Source organism: Gopherus flavomarginatus, chromosome 11 (assembly GCF_025201925.1).
Source record: "Gopherus flavomarginatus isolate rGopFla2 chromosome 11, rGopFla2.mat.asm, whole genome shotgun sequence".
Classification (NCBI taxonomy): domain Eukaryota; kingdom Metazoa; phylum Chordata; order Testudines; family Testudinidae; genus Gopherus; species Gopherus flavomarginatus.
The window spans coordinates 35,207,885-35,229,444 of record NC_066627.1 but is presented as its reverse complement, the minus strand read 5'-3'; the positions used below and the strand labels follow the sequence as shown (position 1 = coordinate 35,229,444).

Here is a 21,560-nt window from a genome sequence, read left to right as displayed (position 1 = left end):
ACCTTGCAAAGGGAATTAAAACCAATAGTAAAAGGTTCTATAGCCATATAAATAAGAAGAAAACAAAGAAAGAAGAAGTGGGACCGCTACACACTGAGGATGGAAAGGAGGTTAAGGATAACCTAGGCATGGCCCAATATCTAAATAAGTACTTTGCCTCAGTCTTTAATAAGGCTAATGGGGAGCTTAGGGGTAATGGAAGGATGACAAACAGGAATGAGGATATGGAGGTGGATATTACCACATCTGAGGTAGAAGCCATACTTGAACAGCTTAATGGGACAAAATCGGAGAGCCCGGACAATCTTCATCCGAGAATATTAAAGGAACTGGCGCATGAAATTGCAAGCCCGTTAGCGAGAATTTTTAATGAATCAGTAAACTCAGGGGTTGTACCATACGACTGGAGAATTGCTAACGTAGTTCCTATCTTTAAGAAAGGGAGAAAGAGTGATCCGAGTAACTATAGGCCTGTTAGTTTGACATCTGTAGTATGTAAGATCTTGGAAAAAATTTTGAAGGAGAAAGTAGTTAAGGACATTGAGGTTAATGGTAATTGGGACAAAGTACAACATGGTTTTACTAAAGGTAGATCGTGCCAAACCAACCTGATCTCCTTCTTTGAGAAGGTGACAGACTATTTAGACAAAGGAAATGCGGTAGACCTAATTTACCTCGATTTCAGTAAGGCATTTGACACGGTTCCACATGCGGAATTATTAGTCAAATTGGAAAAGATGGGGATCAATATGAGAATTGAAAGGTGGATAAGGAACTGGTTAAAGGGGAGACTACAACGGGTCGTACTGAAGGGTGAACTGTCAGGCTGGAAGGAGGTTACTAGTGGAGTTCCTCAAGGATCGGTTCTGGGACCAATCTTATTTAACCTTTTTATTACCGACCTTGGCACAAAAAATCGGGAATGTGCTAATAAAGTTCGCGGATGACACAAAGCTGGGGGGTATTGCTAACATGGAGAAGGACCGGGATATCATACAGGAAGATCTGGACGACCTTGTAAACTGGAGTAATAGTAATAGGATGAAATTTAATAGTGAAAAGTGCAAGGTCATGCACTTAGGGATTAATAATAAGAACTTTAGATATAGATTGGGGATGCATCAGTTGGAAGCAACAGAGGAGGAGAAGGACCTTGGGGTATTGGTAGATCGCAGGATGACTATGAGCCGCCAATGTGATATGGCCGTTAAAAAAAGCTAATGCGGTTTTAGGATGCATCAGGTGAGGTATTTCCAGCAAAGATAAGGAGGTGTTAGTACTGTTATATAAGGCACTGGTGAGACTCCACCTGGAATACTGTGTGCAGTTCTGGTCTCCCATGTTTAAGAAGGATGAATTCAAACTGGAACAGGTTCAGAGACGGGCTACTAGGATGATCCGAGGAATGGAAAACCTGTCATATGAAAGGAGACTCAAAGAGCTTGGCTTGTTTAGTCTAGCCAAAAGAAGGCTGAGGGGGGATATGCTTGCTCTTTATAAATATATCAGAGGGATTAATATTAGGGAGGGAGAGGAATTATTTAAGCTTAGTACCAATGTAGATACAAGAACGAATGGGTATAAACTGGACACTAGGAAGTTTAGACTTGAAATTAGACGAAGGTTTCTAACCATTAGAGGAGTGAAGTTCTGGAACAGCCTTCCAAGGGGAGTAGTGGGGGCAAAAGACATATCTGGCTTTAAGATTAAGCTTGATAAGTTTATGAAAGGGATGGTATGATGGGAGAGCCTAATTTTGGCAATTGATCTTTGATTATCGCCAGATAAGTATGCCCAGTGGTCTGTGATGGGATGTTGGATGGGATGGGATCTGAGTTACTGCAGAGAATTCTTTTCTGAGTGCTGGCTGGTGAGTCTTGCCCACATGCTCAGGGTTTAGTTGATCGCCATATTTGGGGTCGGGAGGGAATTTTCCTCCAGGGCAGATTGGCAGAGGCCCTGGAGGTTTTTCGCCTTCCCCTGCAGCATAGGGCATGGGTCACTTGCTGGTGGATTCTCTGCAGCTTGAGGTCTTCAAACCACAATTTGAAGACTTCAATAACTCAGGCATAGGTTAGGGGTTTGTTATAGAAGTGGATGGGGTAGGGTTCTGTGGCCTGCTTTGTGCAGGGGGTTGGACTAGATGATCACATTGGTCCCTTCTGACCCTAGAATCTATGAATCTATGAATTCAGCTTCCATAAGCAACATACTGTCTGCTTGTACATGTAACAGAGGGAAATAAGCATCTTCTAGGCACAGAATTTCCTTAAAGTTACTGAGGAGGTGCTGCTAAGTCAGCTCAGGCCATCAGAAGACCACATCTGCAGCGGCAACTGAGCTGGCAGCAAGTAATTTGAGGATCTGGGCACCCTGGAACTTAAGTGTGTGCCCTCTTAAAGTGGGAGCATTACTTCCCAAGGCTTCCCAGCCTAGATAAGGATCTGAATTGGAATGGAGCTCTTGCAGCTCCCATTGACCTGAATTTGACTTCAGTGTGAGCTGCAAGTGCCCTGAAAATAACAAAAGAATATGCAGCGCTGGGAGCATTCCTGATCAATCTGCAAAACTGTACAGAACTGCACCTTGATTTTAAAAGAATCACAAGCATCTGCTGGAGACTACATTGGTACTGACAAAAATCGATTCATTTGTGACCTGAGTCAGAATTTGAATCCAGAGCCCCAGGGATGACAGAGGCTAATCTACCAATATTTGGTCCACACTCCACCTGGAAAACATTAAGTGGTAATTCTAGGAAAGGAGGTATGAAAGTAAAAGGAAGAATGTAAAGCAGAATGCTGTTACAAAGATCATTCTTCTAGCCCATTGCTTTGACCATGTCACCCCTCTTTGAATCCCTCCACTGGCTCCCCTTTCTCTAGTGCATCAAGCATAATCTACTTGGCTTCATTTTCAAAGCCCTCCATGGCCTATCCCTACCCTACCATTCATCTTTTACTCACTACTGAGATGTAGACTCCCATCTCTGATCATAGGTGCTGGAACTAAAGGTTCGGGGAAGGGGGTGCAGCAACACCCCCTGTTTTGAAGTGGTTTCCATTATATCCAGGGTTTACAGTTTGGTTCAATGGCTTTCAGCACCCCTACTATAAAAATTGTTCCAGCACTCCGCCTCCGATTGGCTCATGATGCCACCCTCCATCACCCCCTTGTTAAATTTCCAAACAGGTGCCTTTGTGCTCTCTCCCATGGTGCCCCTCGTGCTTGGGAGGAGCTCCCTGTAAACATCCCCAAAACTAACTCATCCTCCTCCTTCAAATCCCTCCTGAAAACTCTCCTTTACAGTGATGTCAACAAAAAAACATAGCCATGGTTGGCCTCTAGTGTATTGAGAGCGCTGCCTATCATGCTGGCCAGTAGTGTCTCCTTGTACTCCCATCTGTCTGTCTGTCTGTCTCTATCTGTTGTCTCTTGATTTATACTTAGACTGCAAAGCCTTTGGAATGTCTTTTTGCTCTGTATTTTTATAGTGCCTAGCGCAGTGGGATCCCGATCCATGACAGGGGCTCCTAGGTGCTACTGCAATACAAATAATAACAAAGGGCTATTGGGCCTTATTCACCACTATGTTAGCTCATTGTTTCCCAGGGAGTAGCTCCATTGAGTGCAATCCATTAATTACACTGGCATGAAACCAGAGTAACATGGTGGTATGTTGAGTTTCAGGTGCAGTTTCTGCAAGACACACATCTAAAATTATATGTAGAATGTTAAATGTCTCTCTTTAAGGTTTTTTTATTAGTGCTCTTATTGCAGTTGGAGGAATTGCCAACTACTATTTGGAAATATGCACAGAAGATCCAGAATGCTCTATTTTTAGTTACCTCCTAAATTGAAAAGGCGCTGGTTTTCAAGAGATGTGATCTGAGGCCACGCTAATGTCATCAGGAGTAGCCAAGTTTGTGTTAGAATCCCCGACGTGGAGATTTTAATGTGCAGTTGCCTGGAAGAGAACTAGATCCCAAAGGCTAATTTAAGAATGGTGTCAGAAGGCATTTCCCCTTCAATTTATTCACAATTACAGAATTAAATTAGATTTTAAATCCCAGCCTCTATGCAGAATGAACTAGCCATTTAGACTAAAAAATAAGTCATAGTGATAGCTGGGAATTGTCACATGGCAGGATGTTGAAACTGAGAAGAGACTTGTAAAGCCTTGAAATTAGTTTACAGTCAAAAATTGAGTTTAATGTTTATTAATACCTACTGCTTGTGTATCCTTGGATGATTATGAAATAGACTCAGGCAACCCCTGGAGCAGTCACACTGTATCCTGGCAGAGATACAGCCATTGCTTTCTGTTTTGCAGCTATCATGGGTTTTGTCTTGCTGTCAGATAGTGGCAGTCACACCATCTCACAGTGAGCAGCATATGCAGAGGATCAGGTAGTAGAAGGGAGAGAGCCTACATGCAAACAAGTCAGGGAAATAGGAACCTACCCTAAGCATGTCAGTCATTCATAGCCAACTGCAGGGTGTGGGCTTGGGGAGTATGGGACCTGTGCTCAAATTGTGTGCTTAATTTGAGTGCTAAATTCGAGGCTGCATGGGTAAGGTCTGCAGGGTGGAGCTTCATCATTCTTCATACATTTTTCATTTATTGTTTCTTTGTATTTTTCTCTAATGGCTGCAACTTTGGCCTTTATTTTCGAAATAAAGGCACCTCAATAGGGCCTGATCCTGAGAGATGCTGCGCACCCAGAAATCAGTGGGATGTCACTCGGAGCTGTGAACCATACTCTGCACCTTGCAGGGGTTGGCAGCGAGCAAGAGAGGGTGCAGCAGGCACACCTGCAAAAATCATCCTTTGTGCATGCCAGATAAACTATTGCATATGCAGAATTTGGGCATTTATTGCAAATAACCAATTTTCTACATGCAAATTACTTTTTAATGATTTGTAACAGGTACATTTGCAGGCATACCTCTTGCACTCTACTTTGAAATGTTGGCTTGAGGGCTTCAAATGATATTTGACAGAGCGTGTCATTTTTTGCAGATTTGGTTGTATAAGAAAACAGAGTACCATAAAAGTTTAATTAAATGCAACCTTTGGGAGTTCACTTGAACTGATTATGGACAGAGAGTTTTCCCTCTCAGTTTAGATATAGATAAAAATCTCGCTCTCCTAAGAATGAGTGGTATTGTCTGGGGCTAATGGGTTACTGAACTCAATCTTTATCATGATTGCCAGTAATAAAGCAAAAAGTCTCCACACTGAGGTAATATTATGTGTCTGTGCTTGTAAAACAGCTGCTTTCCAGAGTCCTGGTCTTTTGTCCTCCCAATTCCTGTGGGAGGGAAAGGGTGCTATATATAGGAATGAATGGGATTTGGAAAAAGGGAGGCCTGTTTTAATTGTTTGCTATTGTTCTCTGCCACTCTGCTAATTTCAGAGCTGCAAGCACAGGGAGGGGCAATTGTTTAGATTAGGAAGTAGTCTGAGGTGTAACATTTATCCTCCTGTTTCTAGGGAGACTGTCAGACTCGGGAGGAAGCTGTCGCACTGGGTGTTGGACTCTGCAATAATGGCTTCATGCATCATGGTAATGTATCAATAACCCATCTCATAGCCAATTAACAGAGCTCTCACTTCAATCTCGTTAACAAGGGATATCTGCAGATCCCTCTCCTATAGGCTGTGCCACACATGCTGATATACAAACAGCTGCAGAGGTCCCAGCAGGATCTATCTGAAATGCAGCTATGGGGAATACTGCAGGCACTGAGCCTATTCAGGATGTCTGGGGTAATAGCTCCCCCATAGGGTCCCCGTGTTGATGATACAACGAGGAGTCCGGTGGCACCTTAAAGACTAACAGATTTATTTGGGCAATAATCTGTTAGTCTTTAAGGTGCCACTGGACTCCTTGTTGTGTTTGTGGATACAGACTAACACGGCTACCCCCTGGTACTTGACACGTTGATGATGTTCATGGTAAGCACTGCAGCACCTAGCCGGTTTAGAGGGGAGATATTTTTCTCACCATGTGTTTCAGTGCCATGTCTGGGCCATCGGAAATGCTGCACATGCTAAGTGCAGTCCTGAGATGTACTTCAATGGGTTTCAGGAATGACATGACATGCCCTGGTCTAACCTGTGCTGAATCTCCAAATACTAGGCTGAGCTATTCTAAAGGAATTGCCAAATTGCTCAGTCCAGTTCCTGCTTCTTGGAGCTGCCTTGTCAGCCCTCAGAGTTGAGCTGCTGGAGCTGCCAGATTCTCAAGCTCAGCCCTGTGTTTTGAGGTCGGCCCTGCTCTTTAATTTCTCGTGGCTATTTTAGATTGTTTCTGCACCCCCAAAGCAGTATAGATTTGCTCTAGAATAAAAGCACCGGCTGTTTACTGACCCCACATTCTGCCATCTCCCATGTCCTCGTAGTAATCATGATGCGGCATGTGGGAAACCCAGCTGAAATATCAAAAAACCCCAGTGCAATATAGGAGTAGCAATTAGTGAGGGAATGTAAAGGAGCATCACTATAATTCCTGCCCCAAAATGACAAGGTACCATCTCTCCAGTGGGCATTTTAGATGGGCAAAGCCAATGGAAATTCACATCGGAGGTAAAAGCATGGATTCTGAGAATTTGTAGCCATTTGGGGCTTTAGAGTTTGAATTAAATTCTCTGCCCCCACTGCCTATCCCTGAAAAGACACTTTAGCAAGCACAGCCTGTCCCCGGAGTCTAACTGCTAACCTCAGTTTATGGAACTGGGGGAACTCACCATATGGAAACTCACTAGCATGTTCACACTCGCTCAATTCAGCCAGCAGCTATGGCCACACTCAGGAAACCTGAAGAAAGAGGGATGGGAGGGTCAGATTGTGATACACTTATTCACATTGCGTAGTCCCTTACTTCTCAAAGAGCCCCAATGATCCTTTCACAGCAAGGTCCTACTCCACATGAGCGAGTGTCTCAGAATATGGCCCATCATGAAAAGGAGACAAGTGATGAGCAATCCCCAGGGAAGCCGAGGGTCCAAACTTTCTTCCCTGCCCTCCAGCCTGGTGATTGGGTGCACGGAGACCTGAGCTCAGAGCTGGAAAATGTACATTGTAGAGCCCCCATCTCTGGCAGACCATCAGGGAGTGCCCCAGCCAACACCTGGATTTTAGGATACATTGCCTTGTGACAACTGCAGGCTTTTAAATATAGCTATATTCTATACATATATAAATGAAATGGCTGCAAAAATGTTCATGAAATGTTCCCGGAAAAGGTGAGTCAGGGACTGGAGAGGAGGAGTGTGGAGAGCACCCAGTATTGCTGCTCTGGACCAGATTAGAGGCTACCTGTAGGTTTCTCTGCTGTGTTTACCCATAGGCTTTAATGAGAACCACCCTTGACATGGCCCCAGAAGATGAAACAGATATTAGGAAACAGACACCACAGCCAAACTGGTTCTGCAGATCCCTGCCAGACAAGTGATTAAAAAAGCTGCTGAAGGAAAGAGACTCTGTTGAGAAGTTTATTTACTTCTGAGGCCATTTTTTGTTGTGTGGAGCTGACCGGCCTTTGGAAGCCTCACAATGGGCCTGTGTTTACAGATGAGAATTTCTCCAGCTAGTGGCTGAAAAAGCAGCCACTGCATCCTCCCTTGAGTATTTCAGATTCTGCACCAACAGCATGAAAAGGTGCCCCATATCTCACTGCAGGGAGAAGCACATTGAATATGAATAAGCAGGAGCCATGGGGATTGGGCATGGTCTTAAAGCTGTAGGGATAGGGATCATGGGGCCCAGCATGGAACTCTTTGGGCACTAACACCCGGATTTACTCTGGTTTATAAAGCTATTGTTAAACACGTACAACAGCCTTTCTCTCTCAGAGCCATATGGTCGAACTCCACTCCCATTTTCAGCTCTCCTACCATTCTTAGTACCTTCATTCCACATACACTCTGAACCACTTTGTGTGGACTCCCTTAATATCCCTCTAACAAGCAGTTCAAGAGCAATATTGTTCCCAGAGCTGTGAACCTGCCCATTGTCTTTCTCCATGATGCTGATGCCAAGACAGGGAAATAAACAAATCACATCCATATGTGTTTCAGCTCCATTAGACAAACTGCCAAAGATAAATCAGCATTTGACCGATGAAGAAATGCTAATTCAGTGGGGAAGTAATATTTACTTTCCAGGTTCCAAGTGGTGTTTCCAGAGATGAGACCTATATGAACCAACCATAATACATACCTGTCTAATGCTTGATAATATACTACATAGCACCTTTCTTCTAAGAGGACCCGATGGGCATTACACATGCATCAGAAGCATGGGTGTAGTTTGGGGGTGTCAGAGAGGGCATTGCCCTCCCAAACTGCAAGCCTCAGGTAGGTGTTGAATTTGCCTCTGCCCCCCACACGCAGTCACATTGGCCTGACTGGAGCTGACCCCCAAATATAGAAGTCAGACCATGCCTATGATCAGAAGAACTGAAGATCAGACCAAGATCCACCATGCAGCTTGGAGAGGTGTGCCCAAAGTGTGCTAAATAAATGACTGGCTGGAATTGGGGGTCAGGATTTTGTTTGATCTTTGCTTTTGTAAAGGTTGGAGGAATATTTTTAGATTTCCTTCTAACTTGCACTCTCTCTGTCCATATGTATGTGTGTGTGTCTTCCACCTTTTGGTTTTCAGTCCTGGAGAAGAGCGAATTCAAGGATGAATCCCAATATTTCCGTTTTTATGCTGATGAGGAGATGGAGGGTACAAGTTTCAAGAGCAAGCAGCTGCATAATGACTTCAAGCTCGTTGAAAACATCCTAGCAAAGCTCCTGCTGGTAAGACAGAGCTGGTCTGGTGTTTGTTTCACATAAAGCATTGTGTGATCTTTAGCTTTCTAAGAGACTAAATTTATACCACAGTATAGTAGAAAAAAAACAGGGTGGGAAATTATAGACAGTAGCCAGATATTGCAGCTGACTGATTCACTGTGGGACTTCTTTTTCTTGAGAGACAAGATGGGGGAGGTAGATTCAAAAGGAGGCCTTGCATCAAATGGGCTGAAGTTAAACACTGAGTGACATATACAACATGGTAAAAGTACTTAGGTAAAAGTCAGGTAATTCTCCAAGATTCATGTTTTTTAGGAGTCACCATCAGAATGATTCCAAATAGCTTCAGGCTGGATTCCTGTCCAGTTCAAGTCTCAGTTCCAATATCGTGGAAACCATTTTCCAGGCAATAATATTGTTCTCCACGTTGACTGCCCTTCAACTAGTTATTTCCCATGATTCCCAGTCTGTTAAATACCATCACACTCTTGACTGCATATGGACTGCTATAAACCTTGTTTGGACTTGGATGTCATTTGTCCAGAAAACCTCATTTACTGCCAGTGGCCCAGAGTCCATCCTCCTCTCCTGTTGAGCATTGGCAGAATGCAGGAGCAGAAAGCCCAGGTCAGTAACAACAAAACAGCTTTGCTGGAAAAGATCCTGAGGCCCATTAAAGGAGGGAAGAGCTTTCCTGGTGGAGGGCCAAAACTGTACCCTCCCTGCTGCAGGGAGATCATTCAGTGTTTGTCTTAATGGCTAATTGTGATATTTAAAGCACCATACATACCATACCTCCTTCTCCCTAAAAATCATTCACCTGCGCAGCCAGTGCTAGTAAACTGTGTGTCGCTATTCATCCTCCTATAAAGTCATTTGATACAAAGAAGCTGCTAAAGGAATAATTTACTTAACTTGCCAAGAACTTACACTCTGGGCTTGATTCCTGCATTTTGCAAAGCACTCAGAAATCATTTTCATATTCACTCATAGGGAATTGTCATCACTCAAGCAGCTTAGTTTTTCTTCCCTGTGGACAGAGGTCCCCTTTTTGGGGAAACAGATTAACCAGCATACATCTTCCACTTTTCTTCCCCCTTATTTAAAAGTTCAAGTGTCTAACAACAGCATTATTTCTACCCCTGAAATAAGGAAGCCTTTTAAAGGTCAGCAGTAGACCTGGTTGAGCCTACTTTCTGCTAATGTGTTGGGTGTTTATTAGCATTCACCAAAGAGAATAAATTTCAACCTCTTGGGCTGTTCACTTTGTCTGTTTCCTGTCGATTACAAGTAGTGTATGACTGAGCACCAAAGTGACATCTGCTCCTTGACTGGGTAACTGAAAGATTTAAAACAGGAGAAATACTTATTACATTACTGTTACTGTAGTTCCTAAACAATTGTCATTGTGTTAGGCACAAACACAATCCCCTCCCAAAGAGCGAACAGTTGAAAATGAATGATGAATGATGCATAGCAAATAACAAACAGCACGCTTCTTGGTACAGATTTTCAGATTAATAATTATTTGTGCTAAAATTCTGCGCTTCATTGCTATTTACACAAACAAACCAAGAGCTTCCTGAATACTTGTGAAGTAGAAGATCCCACAGATACAAGCACTGGAAATGCATCACATTATTCATGATGACATTCATGCCGCCCTTTTTTAGTTAGCAATAAGGAGCTGCTGGAATCCTTGTGCTTCCCTTCCTGCAGAACATCTCCGCCTTGCTCCTCAGGGCTCCCTGTAAGCCACATTGTAGTTAGGGTAACACAGCCTCCGCTCTGCTGGATTTTGTACTGTATCTCTGCAGTGTAACCTGTGTTGCCCAAGGGGAACCAACTCAACTCACTTACCAACTGGTGCTAGGTTTTTCCCCCTTTCCCTGTCTTGGACAACCTTGCACTGTAAGGGGAGAAACAACAAGAGCTTTCTGGCCAATGAAAATCACAAATGCCAAAGGAAAGTGATTCCAGGCTGGAAAAAAATGCACTTCAAACGAAGTTTGATATTCATTTATTTATGCAGTTGTTTTTGATTTATGGACATAAATCTTGACATGCTGAAAAAATACACAAAATTCTTTGCATAGTTCAGAAAGAATTAAGGCTTCTGACTGCCTCCAGCTACAGGGATTGTGTCCGTGTTGCAGCATTCCCCTGTTAACTTTTGATCTACACTTCAGCTCATCAGGCCCAGCACTTGAAGAATCAAATCTCAGACAGACAAATGTGCTTGTGGAGATGGACGTCCATTAAGGATCCGCCAGAAGTTTCAGACTCACTGTTCTGTCAGTAGGGGACACCAACTGAGTCAGGATCATTTGTCTGATCTTAAATGAAAGGTGTCAGAGCTTTTCCCGTCACTGTAGAGATACTGCCTGCAAACATCATGGGGAACAGCTTCTAAAGCACCTAAGGAGTGCAGTAGCCTAAGTCCCATTTTTCAAAAGGACCTACGTCATTCAGGAGCCGAGCCACCACTGAAAGTCAATACCAACATTACTGCCTTCTGGCATTGTAGGTGTTTTGGAGAAAGGTGGCATCTAGTGGTCTGAGCACAAGAATGAGGAATACACCTGTGTCCTAATCTAGTTTCTATGGCCTGGTCCACACTACAGCATTAAATCGATTTAAACAGCGTTAAATCGATTTAACCCTGTAACCGTCCACACTACAAGGCACTTTAAATCGATTTTAAGGGCTCTTAAAATCGATTTCTGTACTCCTCCAACGAGAGGAGTAACCCTAAAATCGATATTACTATATCGATTTAGGGTTAGTGTGGACGGAAATTGAAGTTATTGGTCTCATTCTTTTACTGAGCTACCCAGAGTGCACCGCTCTGGAAATCGACGGTAGACTAGGACCATGGACGCACACCACCGAATTAATGTGCCCTAGTGTGGACGCGTAAAATCGATTTTATAAAACCAGTTTTATAAAACCGGTTTTAATAATTTCGATTTTATGCTGTAGTGTAGACGTGGCCTGACATGAGCTCACTGTATAGCCTTAAGCAAGTCACTTAAACACGCTGTGCCTCAGTTTCCCCATCTGCAAAATGAGGATAATACTTACCTGCTATCTCAGTCATATTTAGAAGAGGCTTTGAAACCAAAAGACATTAAATCAAATAATAATTAATAATAATATCACTTTGAACTTACTTTGTATAGTGTAGCACCCTCCCATCCTAGGGTCTCAAGTGTAGGTACTAGATAGCATTATAACTCATTCATGTTTCTCACTGCAATTTTAGAAGAGCCATTTTAAGGCAGCCCCCTTACATGTGCTGATAAAACTATGGAATTGCAAAACACATTTCTCTTATTCAGAGATTAAATAGTGACTTGCATTGTTAAAATAAAGTCCTGCTCACTCTCTAATAAAATCTCTTCATTGTTTACTCATTCCAGGGGAATTATCCTTATGTCTTGTGCTAATATAAAATGACCAAATTCTGCACAGCTTCTGCAAGAGAGAGGCTGTCTCATTACCTTTCATTAGTCTAGCCTCCCAAAGGCTATTCAGGCTTGAGAATTCAAAATCATTGATTAAAAACACCCTCAGGAACAGAGTCACTAATGAGAGTCTGTCCCAGAGGGATCTCTCAACTCCCAAGGAGTTGGGCTGGCAAGTCAATAGCAAGAGGCATCTGCCATCCAGGTGTAGCCAGAGGCCATGATAAGGGTATTTTTGAGTGGATTTGGCCACTAAAAACCCCAGCAAACACTGAAGTGAAAACAAGTCTCTCTTATACTGTAAATCTTCCATTGTTCAGTTATTCAGAATGTTCAGTTCACGGTGGAGGTCACGGATCAAGAGGATCTTGTTTTTTGTTGTGTTTTATTTTTTGTGTTTAGTGATTGGTGAAATGTAACACCAAAGACTGCAGTGGCTCAAAGGCTTCCTTGGCAAGGCTTATAGCAGAGCTGGGTTTATGCTGCAAATGTTTTCCCCACTAGGGTATGTCTGAAGTTTTCAATTAATTCACTTCAACCATGTTCACACTCTCTGTTGAGTTGGATTTCCACAATCATGCAATCAAGTTTTACTCATGTGTGTCGTTAGGAGGATTGAATTTAAGATCACACACTTAGGTCAGTATGCATGCAAGGAGCACAATGAATACATCTGAGGAACACCTAAAAATACAGTTATTGGGCCAAATTCTGAAAACTGGAACAAAGTCTCGGTAAAAGAGATTTGCCCTGAGGAAACTGAGCTGAAGTGAAAACACAGCAAATGTGAAGGGGGAAATCTTCAGCCTTTTGCGTGCTTCCAAGCCTTCTGACTACATTGGCACCATCAACCAGCGACTGGAAAGTATGTGAGGGGAATATCAGGTATAACCTTTGCTTCCCTCCCAACACTGGTTTAGCCCATGTGCATTTGTGTACAGAAGATGGCTGAAATAGAGGTTAACCTGGGATAAAGGAAGCCACAAGCTATCCATTTGGTGTTACTGTTTATTCAGACAGACCATACTGCAATCTGATGTCTTGGCCACTGACAACAGTTTAACATGTGTTTTCCATGTTGGGGGAAAGTCCCTTACCAGATGATTGGGCACTTTCATAGTGCAGTAGGGATATAGTTCCGTGTTCACTGAATCATCTCACTCTTTGTTGTCACCATTTTTTAATGTTGGCTTGTGGCCAAGTTCTGCTGGTCCATCGGGGCACACAGACCCCTTTGATTTCAGTGGGGAGCTGTCCACGGAAATTTGAGGGAGAAACTGATCATTAATGACTTAGATTCTCCTTAGCTTAAAGCTTATACTTTCTGCCTCTCTGTCATATCCCAAATACCCATCTTCGCTTCTGCCAAGAGCCATCCATTAAATAGCGTGGCTCTGTCTGGGAAGATCAGCCCTTAAAGATACAGTCCTCTGTACATATCTATTACACTGATTACATTAAGTAGTGGATCTACAATTTTTTCAGAGCCTGGACCATCTTTTAATAGACACTGTATCATGGACATCGCTCCACCATTCACAGTTATATGACTTCCCTGTGGCACTACAACAATAGTTTATGCGGGAAAGTGTCATACAAGAAATATTTAATTCAGTATTTTTAGCTGCCTTTTAATGGGATTTAGCAGCTAGGAATGAAAGAGGAGCCAGCATCATGTGACCAGCCTGCATTGCATGGAGTACTCTGCAGACCATAGTTGGAAACCTGTGTACGAAAGTGACTAGCAAAACAAAGAGCTATATAACTGTTATGATGGACACTGTAGTGGTAACAAGCTGTTATTGGGGAAGAGTGCAGTCACTAATAAATGGTGATACATGTGCTGGAACTCATATCTCACTTGTTGCAAACAAAGCAGATGTGATAGAAACAAATATAATGGGCTATTTTTAGGATATTTCTTCTCCCTGTGTCCTGGCCAAATTCTATTTGAGGATGTTCTGTCTGTCTAAACTTCCCCTGCAATTTCAATTGAATATTCTTCTTTACATCCTGGACTGTATAATTGTGTGATGCTGCTGTTCAATATTAAGCAGCTGCTGTTTTATACTCCCAAAGTGGCTGCATTTCAGTGACAGAAGTGATTCCTGTATATGGAAAGTCTCTTAATTGCTTTGGGATCCTTTGGGATGAAAGGCTGTTCTGTACTGAAATATAAAGTATTACTATTTCATTATGTCAAAAACACATCACAGCTTTCTTAAAGTGTTGCATAGCAGCAGATGAAGTGAACACTGACTATAGTTTGCATAAATGTTTATAAAAGGGCTTTGGGATTCTTTGGCTTGAAAAGTGGCATAGAAATGTAGGACTATTATTTTCATCACCATCACTTTCATTGAAAACAATTCACATTAAAAACTTTACAAACAATTCCGTTTGCTGTCAGTTTTAGAACTGAGAAGGGCATGAAGGTCATTAGAAAATGACAAGGCATGAAAGAGATTTCCATGTGCAATCAAGGTATTTGCATACAAACTAGACAATCAATGGTGCGTAGCTCTTGGCTCTCAGGATTTGCAAATCAAGACCTCCGTGTACATCTACACAGTAAGCAGCAGCCCACAGCAGTGAATCTCCGAGCTTGGGCTACAGCACAAAAAATAGCAGTGTAGACATTATAGCTTGGGCTGTGAAACCTACACCTCCCCCTAGGCTTCAGAGCCCAAACTCCAGCCTAAGCTGCAATATCTACAGAGCTATTTTTAGGACCGTGGTGCCAGCTCCATGAGTCCGAGTCTGTTGATCTGGGTTTGACACTTGCAGCCACAGGCTGCTGCTTGCTGTGTAGATGTGCCATGAATGTTCAAGATACCGGGTCATTTTGTTTCACTATCCACATCTGTCAGAAAGCTGAATATGGTCTTGTCATGCCACATGTGAATGTTCAGAAGGACCCAAGGTTTTGTTCAGAGTAGTGGTCATGAGTCCCAGAGTGGCAACTTTACCACGTTGTCAGGGAATACAAGGATGGTGAGTTAGTGTTGTTTCCAATAGAGCTCTCTGAAATTACCACTATTCCCCAGCAACCTGCCTCAGCGCTGTTAGTTGATTTTTCTCCCAAAAGGTTAACACTGCATTTGGCTTTAGCTGCGTGACTCCCATTAAAATAAATGGGAATTTTATGGCTGACTCCCCAGTCGGTGCTTTGAAAATGTAGCCCTGAGCACGTTTCTCCAACAGGAGAGGAACTGCACAGCCTCTTTTCATGGAAAATGACAAGTTGAATGGGAGAGCTGCCAAAGTAGTTTTCAGTTGAATCCCAAACTTGAGGCAATAATGTACACATTGTGTTGGGCTGCAACTCATGCCACTTGTAACAGTGCATGGTCAGAACCTACCTAGCACTGTGCTCATCTTCTAATGAACTCTTTGTACTGAGTATGCGTGAGTAGCATTGTTCTCAAAGCGTTTTGTTAGAAGGAACCACAGCACATTTTCCACTGAATCTTCCCCTGCTGGTGCTTCCCTTTTTATCCGAACATCTCCTGAACAGGTTGTCGTTTTTCTTTCCTTGCAGGTGTCCTAGAGTAGTGAGTTATTTTGCAACTGGAGATTTTGGCTCCTTCAGGGAAGGAAGGTTCTATTTCCATAATCTTCTGCTGTGATGAACCACTAACAGGAGGAATTTGATAAGTTAATGGCATTGACTGTAATAGAAAAAGACTAGTGCTTTTCAGCAGTGTAGAAGTCGGAAGGATCAAGGGAGTAATCTTCTATAATTTTCTTCTCATAGTGGCACGTGTTAGGTTATAGGCAGCTTTAATATTCATCTGATTTATTAGATTTATTTCTCTGATTTATCAGATGTGTATTAAACGTGTAAAGTTCACTAAAATGCATGAGGCTTATCTGATGGAACTCAGTACAGAGACTGAAATCAGAAGTTATTAAGTTCAATACACTACAGGAGTAACTGATACAGTTTTAGGCTCTGTGTTATGCTGGAGATTACATTAGATGATCAAATGGTCCCTTCTGACTTTCAGATCCATGAATCTATGACAACAGTGACTTAAGACGTGAAAAGCCCAGCTCTGCCTCCTTTCAGCTCGTCAGTTCCTCCAAAACACACTTCCATATCTGTAAAACATTACCCTGTGTTCTTTTTGTTTTTAAAGATCTTACCTGGAGAGAACGACTATGGGTTTGACATTGAAGAAAAGAATAAAGCAATCGTGGTCAAGTCTGTTGAGCGAGGATCTCATGCAGAGGTGAGACCTTCTGACAATTATAAACATTTCCCTTTTGGCATTGGGAAGAAGCTTCTTCTTTGAAAAGGCACAGTAATATCCTTTATAAGCCTGTTTCGTGTTAGTGGCAGCTAATAGGAAATTGGGGATTGTCTGTAGTTCCTCTGATCATAAACTGCCTCTGTACATTCATACGTTTTTGGCTGCTTTGCGTAAAACATTCTTGCTGAACATTTTTATTAAGTGAGAAGACAACAGGCAGCTCCTTTCTGTGATGATCGCAAAGCTTGGGCAGTGTCAGGAGATGTAAAGCTGAGAGCAGGGAGACAGTAGCTGGATTTACAGAGTGGGGATACGCTGTCTTTGAACACTGTTTTTTTCAACTCTCTTTAAACTGATATCTTCCTTGATCCCTGGTGTTTTCTAAAAGCCCTAATCAGCTTTATTGGATTCTCACATATAGTAATGTATCTATCTGAAGTAGTTATATGGCCTCCATTACAACAGTATCAGAGCACCTCACAACTTTTTGATGTATTTAGGTATTTATCCTTACAATCCACACACACACACACATACACACACAAGGTAGGGAAGTGCTATTATCCCCATTTTGCAGAACGGACGCGTGGAGAAACTTGCCCAACGTCACACAGGAAGCTTGTGGGAGAGCAGAGTCTGGAACACTAATCTCCCAAGTCCAAGCCTAGTACCTCTATCTGTGGGCTGTCTTTCCTGGCGCTCCTGCAGATTGCTTGGATGTGTACTGCTCTGGGCTGCCTATGCTTCCTGAATGATCTAAGGAGAAGAAGCAACCAGATTGATTTCAACATGCTGAAAGAATCCCAAATAGAAACTTTAAGATGCAGTTTAATATTAGAATTAAATTATCTTATTCTCCCTTGTTTTGTAGCCATCAGCAAAGCTGTGCCCGTGCCTCAGCTCCTACTCAAATTAACAGAAATTGGCCAAATATTTTATTAATGCAAACCTCTAGGGTAAACCATTGCCTGACAGATAGATAATCCCTCGGTCATTTCTTTGGCCAGCTGCCTGTAAAACATTCTGCATTGAAAGTCTGTTTGTGTTTTGAGACAACAGAAGCACACAGTTTTCTAAGGAATCTTTTTCTTGACTGTCCAAGACAAACAAGCTGTGACCATCTGCCCATCTTTTCAACTTGGCTTTAAAATCTTGAAGGAACCAAATCAAGATCTCACTGAACTGGAAAGCTGTCAACTCAATTCACCAAGATTTGAAGCCTAGCAGTAATGCGTTTCATTACAGTCTTGGGCTCTTTAATTGCTTTTCGATACTACAAAGCAATCTAACATATGGTTCTGTGCCAGCTTTAGGCCATTTTGCAAATCCTCTGCTTGTTTTAATACTCCAGGGACAAAACCAGGGTACGGAGTTTCACTTCATTGTGTCCAACCACAGTTCATTGGATTTTATTACTGATCTTTAGGCCAGGTTAGGATTTCAGATATACTAGTGTGAATCTGGAATAACTCCATCAACTTCAGTGGGGAATTACTCCAGATTAAAGGGAGCTGGGGATAAAAGCCCACAGCTAGGTGTAAAAAAAGATGCTCTTAACATAGGGCTAGATGTTGGGGAGGGGAGGGAAGAATGGAAAATTATAGTAGGGTCATAGGAGCAATAAGAAGGATAATAATGGGTGGATCTACTCACCATCTTAGATGTCTGTATACAAATGCAGGGCATATGGGGAGTAAAAATGAAGAAGAACGGGAAGCATAAGTACATAAACTCAATTATTACTTAATTGGCATCACAGAAATGCGGTGGGATAAATTCATGACTGGAATATTTCTGTAGAGGGGTATAGCTTGTTCAGGACGACAGGCAGGGAAAAAAGGGAGATGGTGTTGCATTATGCATCAAGAATATATACACTTGTTCTGAGGTCCAGAAGGAGGTGAGAGGCAGACCAGTTAACAGTCGGTTGGTGAAGATAAAAAAGGAAAACGAATGGGGGTGATGTCACAGTAGGGGACTACTGTAGACCCCCAAATCAGGAGGAGGAGTTGGATGAGGCATTTCGAGAACAAACAACAGAAATATCCAAAACACAAGACCTGGTAACTGGGAGTTTTAACTACCCAGTCATCCACTGGAAATATAATACAACAAAACACAAAATGTCCAGTGAGTTCTTGAAATGTACTTGGGACATTCCTTGTTTCAGAAGGTGGAGGAAATAACGGAGGAAGTAACTTGATTCCAACAAACAGAGAGGAATCTGTTGTGAATCTGAAGGCACTTTGGGTGAAAGTGATCATGAAATGATAGATTTCATGATTCTAAAGAAAAGGCAAGAGTGAGAGCAGCAGAATAAGGCCAGTTTGATGTCAAAAAAGCAGACCTTCACAAACTCACATAACTGGTAGGTAAGAACCCACAGAAAGAAAGTCTAAGGGAAAAGGGAGTTCAGGAGAGCTGGAAGTTTCTCAAAGAGACAATATTAAAGGCATAACTATCCTGATGTAAAGGAAAGATAGGAAGAATAATAAGAGGCCAGCCTGGATCCATCAGGAGCTCTCTGATGATTTGAAAATCAAAAAAGAATCCTACAAAAAGTGGAAACATGGACAAATTGCTAATACTGAGTACTCAAGAATAGTACAATCATGCAGGGACAAAATCAGAAAGGCTAAGGCACAAAATGAGTCACACCTAAGCTAATGATATAAAAGGCAATCAGAAGAGGTTCAATAAATATATTAGTAGCAAGAGAAAGATGAAGCTCTCCCTCCCCAGTTAGCGGAGAGGGAGAGCTAATAACTGATGACATCAAGAAGGCTGAGGTGTTTAATGCCTATTTTGCTTCAGTCTTCACTAAAAAGGGTAATCATGACCAGATACTTAAAACAATTAATATTAACAACATGGAGGAAGGAACACAAGCTGAAATAGGGAAAGAACAGGCTAAAGAACATTTAGACAAGTCTAATGTATTCAAGTCAGCAGGGCTGATCAAATGCAACCTAGGATGCTTAAGGAACTAGCTGAAGCAATCTTGGAACCATTAGTGGTTATATTTGAGAACGCATGGAGAGGGAGTGAGATCCCAGAGGACCGGAGAGGGGCAAACACGGTATTTATCTTTAAAGGGGAATAAAGAGGATCTGGGGAATTATAAACCAGTCAGCCTAACTTTGATACCTGGAAAGATACTGGAACAGATTATTAAACAATCAGTTTGTAAGCACCTAGAGGATAATAGGGTAATAGCTAACCTGGATTTGTCAAGAACAAATCATGCCAAACCTTGCCAAACAAATCATGCCTAATTTCCTTCTCTGACAGGGTTATTGGCCTAGTGGATGTGAGGAAGCTGTAGATGTGATATATCTTCATTTTAGTAATGCATGGTCCCATCTGACGTTCTCATAAGCAAACTAGGGAAATGGGGTCTATGCTGAATTACTATACAGTGGGTGCAAAACTGCTAGAAAGACCATACTTACAGAGTTGCTATCAATGGTTCCGTCAAACTGGGAAGACGGATCTAATCGGGGTCCCACAAAGATCTGCTCTCAGTCAATGTTTTCATTGATGACTTGGGTAATGGAGTGGAGAGTATGCATATAAAATGTGCAGATGACACTGACCTGGGAGGGCTTGCAAGCACTTGAAGGAGAGGATTAGAAGTCAAAATGACAAATTGTAGAATCTATCTAAAATAAACAAGATGAAATTCAATAACAGACAAGTGCAAAATACTAAACTTAGGAAGAAAATATCAAATGCACAGCTGCAAAATCAGGAATAACTAGCTAGATGGTAATACTGATTAAAAGGAATTTGGGAGTATAATGGATCACAAATTGAATATGAGTCAATAATGGGATGCAATTGTGAAAAGGCTAATATCTTGCTGGGTTGTATTAACAGGCGCGTCATATGTAAGACACAGGAAGTAATTGTCCTGCTCTGCTTGGCACTGGTGAGGCCTCCGCCAGAGTAGTGTGTCCAGTTCTAGGTGCCACGCTTTAGGAAAGATGTGGACAAATTGGAGAGACTCCAGAGGAGAACAACAAAAAAGATAAAATGGTTAAAAACACTGGGCATGTTTCATCTTGATAAAAGAAGGTTGAGGGGGAACTTGATAAATAGTCTTCAGATATGTTACTGGTTGTTATTTAAAGGACAGTGATCAATTGTTTTCCATGTCCACTGAAAGTAGGACAAGAAGTAATGGGCTTAATTTACGGCAAGGGAAATTTATGTTAGATGTTAGGAAAACCTTTGTAACTATAAGAATCGTTAACCTGGAATAGGCTTCCAAGGGAGGTTGTGGAATCCCCATCACTGGAGGTTTCTAAGAACAGGTTAGACTAACATCTGTCAGGGATAGTCTAGGTATACTTGGTCCTGCCTCAGCACTAGGGGCTGGACTAAAAGATCTCTTGAGGTCCGTTCCAGCCCTACAGTTTTATCATTCTGTGATTAAAACCTGTGAAACTGATTCCACCATGTGGCACTTTGCCTTCTGTATGTATCTCCTGTGTGCCTCATTAAACGCATTCCATGTTTAGTATATTACCAGGAACACTTGGTTTCCACATGTTTTGATCCTGGAGCTTGTTTGTATACAGTACACTCAGACACCTAGGAAGGAAACAACAGTGAAAAAATTACCCCATTTAGGCGTTCGACACGGTTCCGCACGGGGAGCTGTTAGTTAAATTGGAAAAGCTGGGAGTGAATATGAAAGTTGTAAGGTGGATAAGAAACTGGTTAAAGGGGAGACTCCAGAGGGTCGTATTGAAAGGTGAACTGTCGGACTGGAAGGAGGTCACCAGTGGAGTCCCTCAAGGATCGGTTTTGGGACCGATCTTATTTAACCTTTTTATTACTGACCTTGGCACAAAGAGCGGGAATGTGCTACTAAAGTTTGCGGATGACACGAAGCTGGGGGGTATTGCTAACACGGAGAAGGACAGGGATACTATTCAGGAAGATCTGAACCACCTTGTAAACTGGAGTAATAGAAATAGGATGAAATACAACAGTGAAAAGTGCAAGGTCATGCATTTAGGAA

At 42.2% G+C, this 21,560-nt stretch overlaps 1 protein-coding gene across 4 annotated transcripts in view; it reads left to right on the top strand.

Annotated features, from left to right (window-relative positions):
* Positions 1-21,560, top strand: part of PREX1 (phosphatidylinositol-3,4,5-trisphosphate dependent Rac exchange factor 1) — a 232,794-nt gene that overhangs the window by 165,498 nt on the left and 45,736 nt on the right. For all 4 annotated transcript variants that reach the window (XM_050917249.1, XM_050917248.1, XM_050917247.1 and 1 more), the window contains 3 exons: positions 5,498-5,570; positions 8,672-8,814; positions 16,418-16,510. In XM_050917249.1, coding sequence (XP_050773206.1) covers positions 5,498-5,570; positions 8,672-8,814; positions 16,418-16,510 — 309 coding nt within the window. The remainder of the gene's footprint in view (positions 1-5,497; positions 5,571-8,671; positions 8,815-16,417; positions 16,511-21,560) is intronic.